The sequence below is a fragment of the Indicator indicator genome, chromosome 27 (assembly GCF_027791375.1).
Source record: "Indicator indicator isolate 239-I01 chromosome 27, UM_Iind_1.1, whole genome shotgun sequence".
Taxonomy (NCBI): Eukaryota; Metazoa; Chordata; class Aves; order Piciformes; family Indicatoridae; genus Indicator; species Indicator indicator.
The window spans coordinates 10,477,081-10,490,559 of NC_072036.1; the positions used below are offsets into that span (position 1 = coordinate 10,477,081).

The following is a 13,479-nucleotide window of genomic DNA, read 5'->3' on the forward strand; positions in this document are numbered from 1 at the left end:
ACAAAGGATCTCCTCCCAGCTGTTCTCCAGGAATTACTAACCCCAAGGTAAACTGCATAGGCTAAGTAGGTATCCTTAAACCAGTTTAGATGCTGGAGCAGCCAAGAAATGCCTTACTTGGAAAAACAATCTCAGTGTGGTTTAACAGTCTCTCTTTTGAAATCCTGTTCCACCTTTGAACATCTATCACAGGCTCACAGGATGTTAGGGTTGGAAGGGACCTTAGAAGACCATGGAGTCCAACCCCCCTGCCAGAGCAGGACCATAGAATCCAGCACAGGTCACACAGGAGCACATCCAGATGGGTCTGGAAAGTCTCCAGAGAAGGAGACTCCACAACCCCTCTGGGCAGCCTGTTCCAGTACTCTGTGACCCTCCCAGTGAAGAAGTTCCTCCTCATGTTGAGGTGGAACCTCCTGTGCTGGAGTTTATATCCATCGCCCCTTGTCCTTGCCTGGGGTACAACTGAGCAGAGCCTGTTCCACCCCCCCGGTCCCCTGCCCTCAGATACTTATAAACATTGATTAAATCCCCTCTCAGTCTTCTCTTCTATGCTGAAAGTCTCCTTCTCTGGAGGCTTCAGGACCCAGCTGGATGCATCCCTGTGCAGCCTACCCTGGGTGATCCTGCTTTGGCAGGGGGGTTGGACTCTACGATCTCTGGAAGTCCCTTCCAACCTCTAACATTCTATGATTTTATGCTTTACATAATTATTCTCTTCTTAAATCATGCCTGGCAATAAAGCCAAGGAATTTGCCATACATGGGGCACTCCACTCTTACCAGCTTGGCAATCTTTAAAAATTGTGATCCTGCACACCAAGCTCCCAGAGCCTGGTGCTCCAGCAAGCATGGGGAAAGATGACTCTGAGGTGGCATGACAAAACAGCAATGTGTGACCCTTGAAGTTCTGATGAAGTTGGTAGCAAGCACACTCTTAGCATTTTATTTTGTAGGCATTTTGACAAACCCTACACCCTTAATTTACCTCTAGGTGAATGTCCCAAACATGCTGTCCTAGGCATTTGGTTCTCTCTGGTACAGGAGAGCTGCATTCTGATACCTGATGCAGTTATCAAGGAGCAAAGTTTCCCTTCAAAAGGCTTCACTCCAGAAAATTCACACTTTTTATTGTGTTTTTTTTTCTTTGTAGGGGAGGAGGCTAAGAGAAATCCCAACATCTTCCAACTATGAAATATTCAGATAAACTCTTTGGTTTAAAAATTATTTTCTATGAAATATTCAGATAAACTCTTTGCTCTAAAAAATATTTTCTATTGAATATTCAAATAAACTGCTTTAAAAGTATTTTCTATGAAAGATTCAAATAAGGTCTTTGATTTAGAAAGTATTTTCTATAAAAGATTCAAATAAACTCTTTGCTTTAAAAAGTATTTTCTATTGAATATTCCAATAAACTGCTTTAAAAAAGTATTGTCTATGAAAGAGACAAACTCTTTGCTTGAAAAAGTATTTTCTATGAAAGATTCAAATTAACTCTTTGCTTTAAAAAGCATTTTTTTTAAACTAAGAAAAAAAATTATCAAGTAAAGGGCTGTTTCTACACATGCAAATGACAACCAAGTTAATCAACTATCAGTCCTCTGTATTACTGTTGAGTTTTTCATCCAAATTATTTCATTTGCTTACTACTTAGAAATGCTGTCAACTATTTAACATTTTTCTTTGGAAAACACATAAATGTAGGTCACTGGAAACAAGCTTAACACACAATAATACATGGACACATCAGAGGATTAATATATTAAAAAAAATAAATCAAGAGATGAAATAACTGACCTGCTGCTTCTGGTGTTTGTTTAGTAGGGCTAAAAATAAGTTGTAACATCTGGAGCAGTCTGCTAAAGCTGCACAGAAGTCATCGTAGGAGGAAAGTTTGCTACAAAAGTACAAAAATAAAACATCACTGAACAAAAGTACTTTTTTTTTTTTTTGCACAGAAGATGTTTTTCTTTTCCTTTAAAGCCCCTGCTTGTGGCTCTGTGCCATGTTTTCCAAGGAACAAAATGGATGCCAAGAGCTGGACTTCTGGTAGAGTTACACAAGAGCCCAGCAGAAGTTTGCCTACCCTTGCCACAGTGAATTACAGGAAGAAGTGAGCATAAGGAGCTTCCCAACCTGCCTGCCATATGGGCACAGTATGCCAACACTAGCACTTGTCAGTGCTAAATGGGAGAACTGCAATTTCAAGATGACATGGGAAGCCAGAGAGGAGAGGAAATAAAGAGTTCCTTCCTAATGCACAGCCAGTGGAGCCTAGCAACAGCACTGGCAGAGCACATCTCTCCCCAGCAAATACAGAGCACACCTTCTGGTGGTCAGGATTTTATCTCTGAGTGGAGTGCTCCCTAACAGCTGCTTTGGTCCTACACTGCTCACCTTGACCATCACAAAAAGAGAAATGGGCTTGCTTTGGTCATAGCAGAAATGCTGCAATCACAGAACAAAGCAGGACAGCCTCATCTCATGTAGTCACCCAGCAAACATCTGTGCTGATGTTCAATTACAATCATTTACAGCAAGACCTAGAGAGAGAAATTAATAAATCCCAATAGTTTGAGCACATTCTTCACAAAGAAACTGCCTAAAGTTACTGATTGAGAGAAACTAATAATCCTTCTCTATCAATAGAAGCTAAAATAAAGCTCTGTGCTCTCCACTGCACAGTGTGTATATATATATATATATATATATATTTTCCCCCATGACTGCAATTTCCAGGAAGCTAATTAAATTGATTTTATGGCTAATTTATATCCTCAGACCATGCAGTTCCCCAAACTTAAATAAATAAATATTGAAGCAGTAGGAAACTTGAGATACAACAAATTACTTCTGCTCCATATTGAATTCTAGACCAAGTAAATGTCCTTGTCAGAACTACAGTCTGAGTATCAATTACATTTAATTACAAACCCGTTACCCCACTTTTCATGGCATCTCCCAAGCAAAAGAAATGCTCTCCCCTTAGGAGAAGAAAATACACTCATAAGTGCTGCAATTATGGCAAAAATTCAACTCATTTTCAAAAACAAAAGTAGAGAAACAGATGTGGGCAAGGCAGCATGGAACTGGGGAAGCAAGTTCATAAGCTTTACAGGTAGCACAAGCAGCAAAGGACCAGATCTGTCTGTTCTGAGCTGTGGAGAGGAAGGAACAACAGCAGCTGCTCTTCAAAGCACAACCTGATCTCATCCAGCAAGGAGATCTCATCCAACAGAAGTCCATGTTAGAATCTCAATGAACATGGAGCCACAGACTCAACATGACTCAATCCAGTAACAAAGCAGCAATGGAAACACTTCATTCAGAATGACATTCATAGATGGTGCTTATTACCCAACTCCTCCTGGAATTATCAACAACTAATTCCACAGCTTCTTCAAAATCCTTAAATTGCCTGCAAGTCCATTTAGCACTGGATGTTGCAAGATGGTGCTTGGTAAGTGGAAGATTTTTGTCTGAGAAACTATTCAGACTACAAAAGGATCTTTTTGGGTGATTCACTCCTACTGATCTCCCTCTAGAAAGTCTATCTTGGGAAGCCACCACTGAGCTGCTCATAAAACTGACATCCTTTCAGTGCTTCCATCTGCACGCTCCAGCCCTGATCCCACAGATGGATCTCCTCAAACACTCTCTGACAGCTCCAAACAATGCACACTGATCACATTTTCTTTCCTCTACTTTATTTTACAATATATGGTCCCTGATACAATTGAAGCTTGTGCAATGTCTCTATCTTTCTAAAGCATGGATTAATATATACTTAATTTCTGCAGCTCTGAAATGCAGCAGCACTGCATCTGGGGAAGAACAACCCCATGTATTAGTACAGGTTGGGGGCTGACCTGCTGGAGGGCAGCTCTGGGGAAAAGGACCTGGGAGTGCTGGTGGACAACAGGTCACCCAGGAACCAGCAATGAAGCCAAGAAGGTCGATGGCACCCTGGGGTGCATTGAGAAGAGTGTGGTCAGCAGGTCCAAGGAGGTTGTCCTCTCCTTTTACTCTGCCCTGTTGAGGCCTCATCTGGAGTACTGCATCCAGTTCTGGGCTCCCCAGTTGAAGAAAGAAAAGGAACTAATAGCATGTAATGAAAGTGTGAAGGATTCTCAGAGAGATGCATTAACTGGACAACCATAACAATCATTTTAAACTACCACCTGTGTCTCTCTAACATAACCAGAACAACTAACACAACCATAGGGAACTATCAACAACATAAAACTACAGCAACCATTTGGAACTAGTAACAATCATCTTAACAGCAGAAGAATCCACATAAACATAAAGAAAAACTTCTTCACTTTGAGTGTGGCAGAGCACTGGAGCAGACTGCCCAGAGAGGTTGTGGAGCCTATCTCTGGAGGCATTCAAAACCTTCCTGGACATGTTCCTATGTACACTGCTCTGGGTGATCCTGCTCTAGCAGTGGGGTTTGACTAGATATCTCCAGAGGTCCCTTCCAGCCCCTACCATTCTGTCATTTGGGGAAATTTAAGCAATGGTACTTCAAAAAATCCCAGTCAGGACCTGTGTGCTCAAGGAACGACAAGGAAACAAAACATTTTTCACAGGGACAAGAACTCTGGGTTTGTATGGCAAAAATTAAACAACCCTATTAGTATTAATGATTTTTGTATGATCATTGTCTTCATTCAAAACTACATGGAGCTTTAAAAACAAACAAACCAACCCACCAAACAGACCAAAATAATTCAATGTAAATCACAGAAACATTTAGGTTGGAAAAGACCCTGGAGATCACCAGGTCCAACTGATAACCCTTACTCTACAAAGTTCACTCCTAAACCAAGGTTTACCTTCTCTAGTTTTGAAAAATCAAACAGTTCTAACATTTTGTAGAACAAGTGGTCTTGGGACTAAAGAGACAGTTTACCCGTCTTTAAGAAAGAGAAGCCCTCCAAATCTTCAAGATACTGTAACCAGCAGCAAAGTCAAGACAAGGAAACCTCTCAAACATTTTTAGCAGTTTTAAAGCTCCTTCCCATTGCTATCACAGAATTAACCAGGTGGGAAAAGACCTTCAAGATCATCAAGTCCAACCTATCACCCAACACCATCTAATCAACTAAACCACGGCACTAAGTGCCTCATCCAGGCTTATTTTAAACGCTTCAGGCATGGTGACTCCACCACCTCCCTAAGCAGCCTATTCCAATGGCCAATCTCTTTCTGGGAAGAATTTCTTCCTACCATCAGTCTAAACTTCCCCCTGCACAGCCTGAGTCTGTGTACCCTCCTTCTCTTCCTGGTTGCCTGGGAGAAGAGACCAACCCCCTCCTGGCTACAACCTCCCTGCAGGTAGTTGTAGACAGCAATAAGGTCTCCCCTGAGCCTCCTCTTCTCCAGGCTAAACATCCCCAGCTCCAAACAGAACTCATGGCTGAGTTACCAGGTTGTGCAGCTACCTTTGGTGGAAGCAGCACCCAGTTCACTTGCAGTTTATTAACTCACAAAAGCTTCCAGTTTCAGTGCTTGAAGCTGCCCTCTCTGAGGTCACTTGAAGCAGTGAGACCGACCTGGCTGCAGGCAGCAGTAGCGTCGTGTCCTGTACCTACCTGAAGGTCCTGAGGACGTAGGCACAGACATCCCTGTCCTCCACACGCAGCTCCAGCGCCACGCTGAGCTCAGAGGCTGCAGCACCGCCCAGCAGCCGCTGCCTGCCCGCAGGGCAGTCGGCCAAGTTGCGCAGAGTCGCCGTCAGCTGCGCATAGGACACGTAAAGGTTTAGTAATCACAGCCACTTGCGGCAGGATCCACACTGCCTTGGAAATTTAATAAAGCTCAGGTCTCGTTTATAACGTCCAAGGCAGTCTGAATGCTCTGTTAATGTTCTGCAGGTATCTGCCTACCAATAAATTGTAACAGGAAAGGTGCAGGCAACAAAATTCATAGGATCATAGAATCTTTTCAGTTGGAAAGATCTTAAAGATCATCCAGTTGAAGCATGCCAAGGCTGGTGCTAAACCATGTTCCTCAGCATCATATCTCTGCCTCTTTTAAACTCCTCCAGGGAGAGGGATTCAACCACCTCGTTCAGGAGCCTGTTCCAGTGTTTGAGAACCCTTCCAGCACAGAACCTCCCCTGGTACATAGAATCATAGAATTGTTAGGGTTGGAAGGGACCTCAAGGATCATCTAGTTCCAACCCTGCTCCATGGGCAGGGACACCTCACACCAGATCAGGTTGCTCGGAGCCACCATTGACAGCCTAGCCTTAAAAACCTCCAAGGATGGAGCTTCCACCACCTCCCTTATGCATCACAACTGGGCTTTAGCAGTCCTCACCAGCCCTAATCCTTATGTTGCCATGTGAAAGATCAAATTCACCCAAACAAAACAAATGCAACAGCAGACAAATGCTATTTTTGAAGGAGAAGACATTTAAGAGCTTTTCAATTAAAGAACATGGAGTACTTGTAAAGTCTTGTTAGTAACACTTCAAAAGCCTTGGCTTTTGAAAAAGCATTGCCATATTTCATATAAAAATAATCAGACTGCAAGGTGAAGCAACATGAGTCAAATATGACCTTGGTTTCATGTCTCCTGTTAAGGGAAAATTATTATTATTATTACAAGCATTTTTAGTCTTGTGGGAATTTAGCATAAAATCCATTGTGTAACAGGGAAGAAATCAGAGAGGAACTTTATTCCCACAGAAAGGTCCTGGCAAGAGGATGTCTAGCACTGCCATCTGCTGATCCTGCAATTACACAGCTAAAGAATGAAGAGCTGGGCCCAGCCACCTGAGACACTTCAGCTATCAGGGTGGAGAGATGGCAGAGCCTCCCTCAGAGCCCACTGTGACTACTTAAGGTGTTTTTGTCCTCCAGCAGAATTTGCTCTCTATTCCTGAAAACCTGTGTTTATCCATTATTTCTTTATGTCACTGGACATTGATTTTTCTTTGTTTTTCACTGCAAGTTAAAGTATGGCACAAAGCCTTTCTTTATTCTGCAGACATGAATCATAGGGAGAAACTATTCTCAATATGATATCCCTGAAAAAAAAAAAAAAAAAGAATGATTTCTGTATCTCCCTGTGATGACTGAACAGTTAACTCCCATGGAAGAAATGGTGCACATGAATGAAGGTTTGGTGAAGAAACTGCACAGGAATTTGATAGCAGCAGGCAGCATAACCTTTCTCACAAGAAGAAGAAAAATGAAGTATCTGTACTACTATAGAAGAGAATACAAAGAAGTGAAACAGCAACCAGTTTCACTCTATAGTCTCCCAGTCTTGACCAATTTGCCACTTGGGGACTTCCTTAGCCAAATATTATTAAGCCACCTCACTTCATTAAGTGCTTGGTAGCACCTCTCAGTCTGTTTGTGTTTTTAGTAAGAACATAGAGATTATTCCAGAGAGATATATACCTCAGAGCTCCACTAAAATAGACAACATCAGTAATAGTAACATGATGGCAGAATGGATTGGGTTGGAAAGCCCTAAAGATGATGCAAGCTCTCTGTTTTCTCAGGTAATTTCAAGTGGCATAACCTCCCTTGCTTGAAAGTTAGGAGAGAATTAAAGAAATCTGGTATAGGAGAGAAATTTTAGCATTAACTTTACCTCAGAAAATTATCCTATATATTTTCCTGCAACATCCCCAAAAGCTTACAGTCACACTATTCTTTACATCAATAAATCCCAAGACAAACACCAGGGATCTACCTGGCAAATCCTTGAGAAAAAAAAATATCACAACCTATGCATAACTTAAGCTTCAGCTACAGAACCTTTTTTCCCCCCTAAACCACTAAGTTCTAAAGAGTTTTATCTCAAAGGATTATTTTCCATAACCACCACTCATCAAGGTACCTCCTATGTGAAAAGATAAACCTTCAGAAAGATTCAGCCTTAGCTTTTAGAACTACCTTTACCTTACAGTTCTTAAAAAAGAAAAAACCCACTTTGTGAAAACTAACTTAGCTATACTTTCCTATGCATCTTTAAAAATGCATTATTGCAATAAAAAGCTTTTTTTGTGCTCTCCTAAAGTATTGCAGAAGTGCTTTGTAGTCATTATTTCAGTGTCAAGAATTTAGGTAACATGGTTTTTGTCTGCTTCTTAGATAATAACAACAGCCAGAACATTATCAGCACCATAAATCAGTAAGAAGGAACTGGGTTTATTAGGTAACTAAAATATTTGTTAATTTCAGAATTTCTAAATCTGTTAAAAATTGTCTACTCAGAAATATCTATAACAACTAAAAGCAGGTCCTGACCCACCTCATGTAAACTTTTTTTTTAAAGTCTCTTCAAACACAGGCACAGATCTGTCAGTGGCACACAGGTTTAGCTTACCTCTTCTAACAGACTTTTAATTTACTCTTGAAATCTGCACTTTAGAAATCAAAGTAAATGCTAACCTGGACTAAAAGGTGGCCCAAGGAAGAGAAGTGTGTGTCATTGTCTTTTATATTGTTAATCTGCTTCATTAATTGCAGCAACATTTCAACAGCTCCTTTGTTGACCATTTCATTAAGGAGTGTTGCATTTCCAGACATGAATTTTATAGCTCCCATGCAATACAGGAGGGCTTCATTGTTTTTCTGTAGATCTTCAGTTCTCAGGACCTCCAACAAACAGTCTAGAAGGAAAAAAAAAACAAATCATTACTCAGAAAGTTTAATATTAATGTTTAGATTTGATATAATCCTGTCATTAAAGACATCAACAAGGAAAAAATACTCAGAATGAACTCTGGGAGGACCTTAGAGCTGCCTTCCAATGCCTGAAGGGATCCTACAGGAAGGCTGCAGAGGGACTTTCCATAAGGGTGTCTGGCAATAGGACAAGGGGAATGGTCTGAAACTGAGGGAGAGTAGGGTTGGACTGGATCTTAGGAAGAAGTTCTTCAGGACAAGGGTGGTGAGACTCTGGAATAGGCTGCCCAGGGAGGTTGTGGATGCCTCCTCCCTGGGGGTGTTCAAGGTCAGGCTGGATGAGACCTTGCGCAGCTGAGTCTAGTTGAGAGGTGTCCCTGCCCATGGCACAGAGGTTGGAGTAGATGAGCTCTGAGGTCCTTTCCAACCTAAGCCATTCTGTGATTCTATGATTTCTGAAAAGTGGGCTGGGAAAAAAAAAAAAAATTATATCTGGATTGAAACCAAGAAACAATTATTGCTGAATAAGAAAATGGACCTGACCTGTGTGTGCCTGGAATTTTGTGTACTGAACCTGAGATATTCTAAAGAGGTTCATTCTCACTACTTCCTTAAACAAAAAAAAAAAAAATTAAAAATCAAATGTCTTAAAGCATCTGAAACAGAGCACAAAAAAAGTACTTAAATTCTGGATGCTGGGGTAAGTAGAGGGGAAATAGATCACAGAAAACGTCCCTGAACAGCATCCCCTACTGCCATCAGACACTGGACTAGATGAACTGTTAGGTTGACCTGGGAGGCAATTTTTAGTGCACAACTAAACTAACTCGGAGAATGTTTCTTGAAAGGTGCTCCATCTCCCCAGTGAATTCCCACACCTAACTTGTGCACAGGAACAGGCTACACACCCAAGAATCTCTCTCTCTGAAGGATGGAATCGTTTCTGTCGTTCCTGCAAACGTTGAATGCAAGCTTGCAAACACTGAGAAGATTTTTCCCAGCCACTTTCATCTGCAAAGAAAGAAAGCGGGGGAGGGGAAAAAGACAAAAATCACAACTGAAACCTAGATATCAAAATGCACCTTAACATTTTACGAAGTGCAGACAGCATGGCAACTTTGTCTTCTCACAGTCTCACAGTATATCAGAGGCTGGAAGGGACCTCAAGAGATCATCAGGTCCAACCCCCCTGCCAGAGCAGCATCACTTAGGGTAGTTTGCACAGGAATGCATCCAGGTGGGTTTGGAAAGTCTCCAGAGAAGGAGACTCCACAACCCCCCTGGGCAGCCTGTTCCAGGGCTCTGTCACCCTCACTGTAAAGATGTTTCTCCTCATGTTGAGCTGAAATCTTCTATGTTCTAGTTTGAATCCATTGTTCCTTGTCTTATCACTGTGAACCACCCAAAAGAGCCTGGCCCCCTCCTCCTGACACCCACCCCTCGTATTTATAGATATTGATCAGATCCTCTCTCAGTCTTCTCTTCTCCAGACTAAACAGCCCCAGGGCTCTCAGTGTCTCTTCACAGGGAGATGCTCAAGTCTCCAACTCCTCCTCATGGCTCTCCCTTGGACTCTCTCCAGTAGGTCTCTGTCTCTCTTGAACTGGGGAGCCCCAAACTGGACACAGGATTGCAGCTGTGGTCTCAGCAGGGCAGAGAAGAGAGGTAGTAGAACTTCCCCAGCCCTGCTGGACACCTTTCTTGATCCATCCCAGGATCCCACTGGCTCTCTTGGTCACAAGAGGACATTGGGGTTCCATGGAGAACTTGCTGTCCACCAGCAGGGCTTGCTGTCCTAATAAATTCCAGCCGAAACCCTCACAGTCCACTGAGCCAAACTGTTTGCAGAATTAAAGGACTCTCAAAAACCCAAGTTTGCTTAAGCTCTGCTTAGCAAACTGTGCTACCCTTTCACCAGTGACTGTCCATACATACTACCTAGAAGCTGAACTAATAGGTTTAAAAGCACTAACTTAAGAGTTTTAGTCAGAAGTACTGCAGAAAAAGATAATTCAACTTGCTTTCAAAAAAATAAAAAGGTTTGGAGTTTTAAGATAAAAAATATCAAGATCCGACTCAAAACTAATAATAATTTAGTAATATTACCTGAAAATAAATATGTCGGATTAATATTTCAGGTAATAAAAAAAAAATCAGAAAAAATACTCAGAAATAAAAAGTTATTTCAGCTAAAAATATCAAGATGTCAATCAAAACCTAAGCTTCATTTCCATGTGGAATTTTTAGTTATTATTTTCATTATTGATGTGTTTAAATCAAAACTACAGATAGTTAGTATTACCTGACAAATACGTCAGATAATAAAATTTCAGATAATTTAAAAAAAATCAGAAAAATATTCAGAAATTTAAAAAATATATATTTCAGATAATAATTTCAAGATATTATTCCAAAAACTAAGCTTGATTTCCATGTGGAACTTTTAATTATTACTTTAACTATTGTTTGGTTCAAATGCAAACTGCAGATACTATTACCTGACAAATATGTCAGGATAGTAAAAATTATTTCAGGTAATAAAAAAATAAAGAAAATATTCAGAAATAAAAAAATATTTCAGATAATAATAGCAAGATACTAGTCCAAAAAAAATCAACTTCATTTGCATGTGGAACTTTTAATTGCTACTTTGATTAAATCCCATCCTAAGACACTGTCTCTTTTCCATGCCTAAGCAATATTCCTGCCACCAACTCTCCTATTTTGTGTCCTTCCTTCCTCCCTCAGGCATAACTTCCCTAAAAAAAGAAAAAAAGGCTCTAACAAGGACCGGTCTGGATAAATGGTATCTGTATGGCAAGAAACTGTGCTTAGGAAAGGATTAGTTTAGACACAGTTTGAAAGTATGAAATGAAAAATTGAAGTGCAGGTTGTAATTCATGATCTTGAGCCTCACATCCTACAACCCAGAATTTTACACCACTTACAGCCAGGATAATCTTTGCCAGCTTCAGGCGAAGTGGATCCGAGTCAACGTCTACCAGTTGATATAATGTCTTCAGAAGAATACTTCTCCCTTCAAACCTTTTTCCAAGCAGATTTCCTTCATTCAAGGCTTGATACAGCTTGGTGCAAGCCAGACAAAGATTTTCTATGTTGTCTTCTACTTGAAGGAGGTGGAAAGGGAGGGGAGAAAAAAAAGAAAAAACAACTACTGGTGTCACCATCTCCAGAGCACCTCAACAGACTGATCTAATCTGCACCATGCTGCAATGAACACTGCCACAGATCCTGTAAAACAGAATCAATCCCCTCATTTGACACTCACTATTCACCACTTGTAAGACCCAATCTACTCTCTATACTCCCACCACTCCAGCAAATATACAAAGTCTATAGAAAGCAATTAAATAACCTGTTGAACAAAACGTTCCAATGGATTTCAGAGCTCAGTCTTTCAAGGCATAATTTACTCAACTGTGCTTCACTCATTACTTACTTTTCAGAGACATCTAACACTTCAAACCCAAATTGAACTTTTCATTAAGGTTCCCGCAGTTTTCTAAAATTAATTGAGTCCTTCAAAATGCTTAAAATAGTGAAGCACCTTAAAGTTAGCACAGCATCAACCAGCTTGGAAAAGACCTCCAAGATCATCCCCTCATCACTGATTAACCTTCCAGTATCTTAAGGGGGCCTACAGGAAATCTGAGGAGGGACTTTTTAGGGTGTCAGGTAGTGATAAGACTAGGGGGAATGGAGCAAAACCAGAAATGGGTAGATTCAGATTGGATGTTAGGAAGAAATTCTTCCCCATGAGGGTGGTGAGACACTGGAACAGGTTGCCCAGGCAGGTGGTGGAGGCCTCACCCCTGGAGGTTTTTGCAGGCCAACCTGGATGTGGCTCTGAGCAACCTGATCTAGTGTGAGGTGTCCCTGCCCATGGCAGAGGAGTTGGAACTGGATGATCCTTGAGATCCCTTCCAGCCCTGATAATTCTATGACTCTAAGCTGGCAAAGCTATGTTGCCTAAAATAAGGTGATTTAATCAGACAAGATCTTCTCTAAACCAGTATTTACTTTTTTTTATACAATTGCAGAAGGTTAGAAGGGACTTCAGGAGGTCATTTGGTCCCCTGCTCAAGTGGGGCCACCTAGAGAGAACTGCCAGGGCCACCTTTACACTGCAGACTCACTGAAAGCATTGAAGGCTTCTTAGTCCAACTACTGTGATTCTTTTACAGTAAAACATATGAGAGTCTCATTTTTTCCAGCAGGGAACAGTACACAAAATGCACCCTTCCAAGAACAGTGTTACCCACCATTGTCCAGTTCATGCAGAATTGGTAGAATCTTCATATGCCAAAAGATTGCTTCCTCTTCCAGTTCATTTACTCCTGTTTCATCCTCCAAACCTTCAAGGTACATTGAAAACAAAAGCACACATTCAGTGAAGGTTTCACCTTCTGCTCAAATAAACAGCTACAAATCCTTTACTCATCAGTCAGAAAGTGTCTCCTACTGTTCATCACTAGCTTGTGAATTTAAACTGCAAAGCAAATTCTTCACAGCCTCATTATCAAACACAGAAATGCACAACATGAACACACTGAGAGGCTTGCACCATGAGAACAGCATCTTAGACCTTAAAGAAGGTCTCCTGAGCATTACTTGGAACAGTGAAACAATAAAAAAAAAAAAAAACCACCACACTTCCTGACTATTTCAAAAGCTTACTCTTAAAAAATGCAGACTCTAATTTGTGTTAACTTTAACTCCTTACCTACATTTCATACAGAATTACTCAATTCTCTCTACTTCAACAGATCACACACAAATGCTGCTCTTCCACTGTGCTG

The 13,479-nt window shown here is 41.0% G+C and overlaps 1 protein-coding gene across 1 annotated transcript in view; it reads right to left on the reverse strand.

Moving 5' to 3' along the window:
• The window catches only part of ARMC2 (armadillo repeat containing 2), a 47,801-nt gene that overhangs the window by 18,422 nt on the left and 15,900 nt on the right, over positions 1–13,479 (reverse strand). The window contains exons 6-11 of the mRNA XM_054393115.1: positions 12,943–13,035; positions 11,608–11,786; positions 9,568–9,670; positions 8,423–8,643; positions 5,603–5,748; positions 1,800–1,899 (exon numbers count right to left, since the gene is read on the reverse strand). Coding sequence (XP_054249090.1) covers positions 1,800–1,899; positions 5,603–5,748; positions 8,423–8,643; positions 9,568–9,670; positions 11,608–11,786; positions 12,943–13,035 — 842 coding nt within the window. The remainder of the gene's footprint in view (positions 1–1,799; positions 1,900–5,602; positions 5,749–8,422; positions 8,644–9,567; positions 9,671–11,607; positions 11,787–12,942; positions 13,036–13,479) is intronic.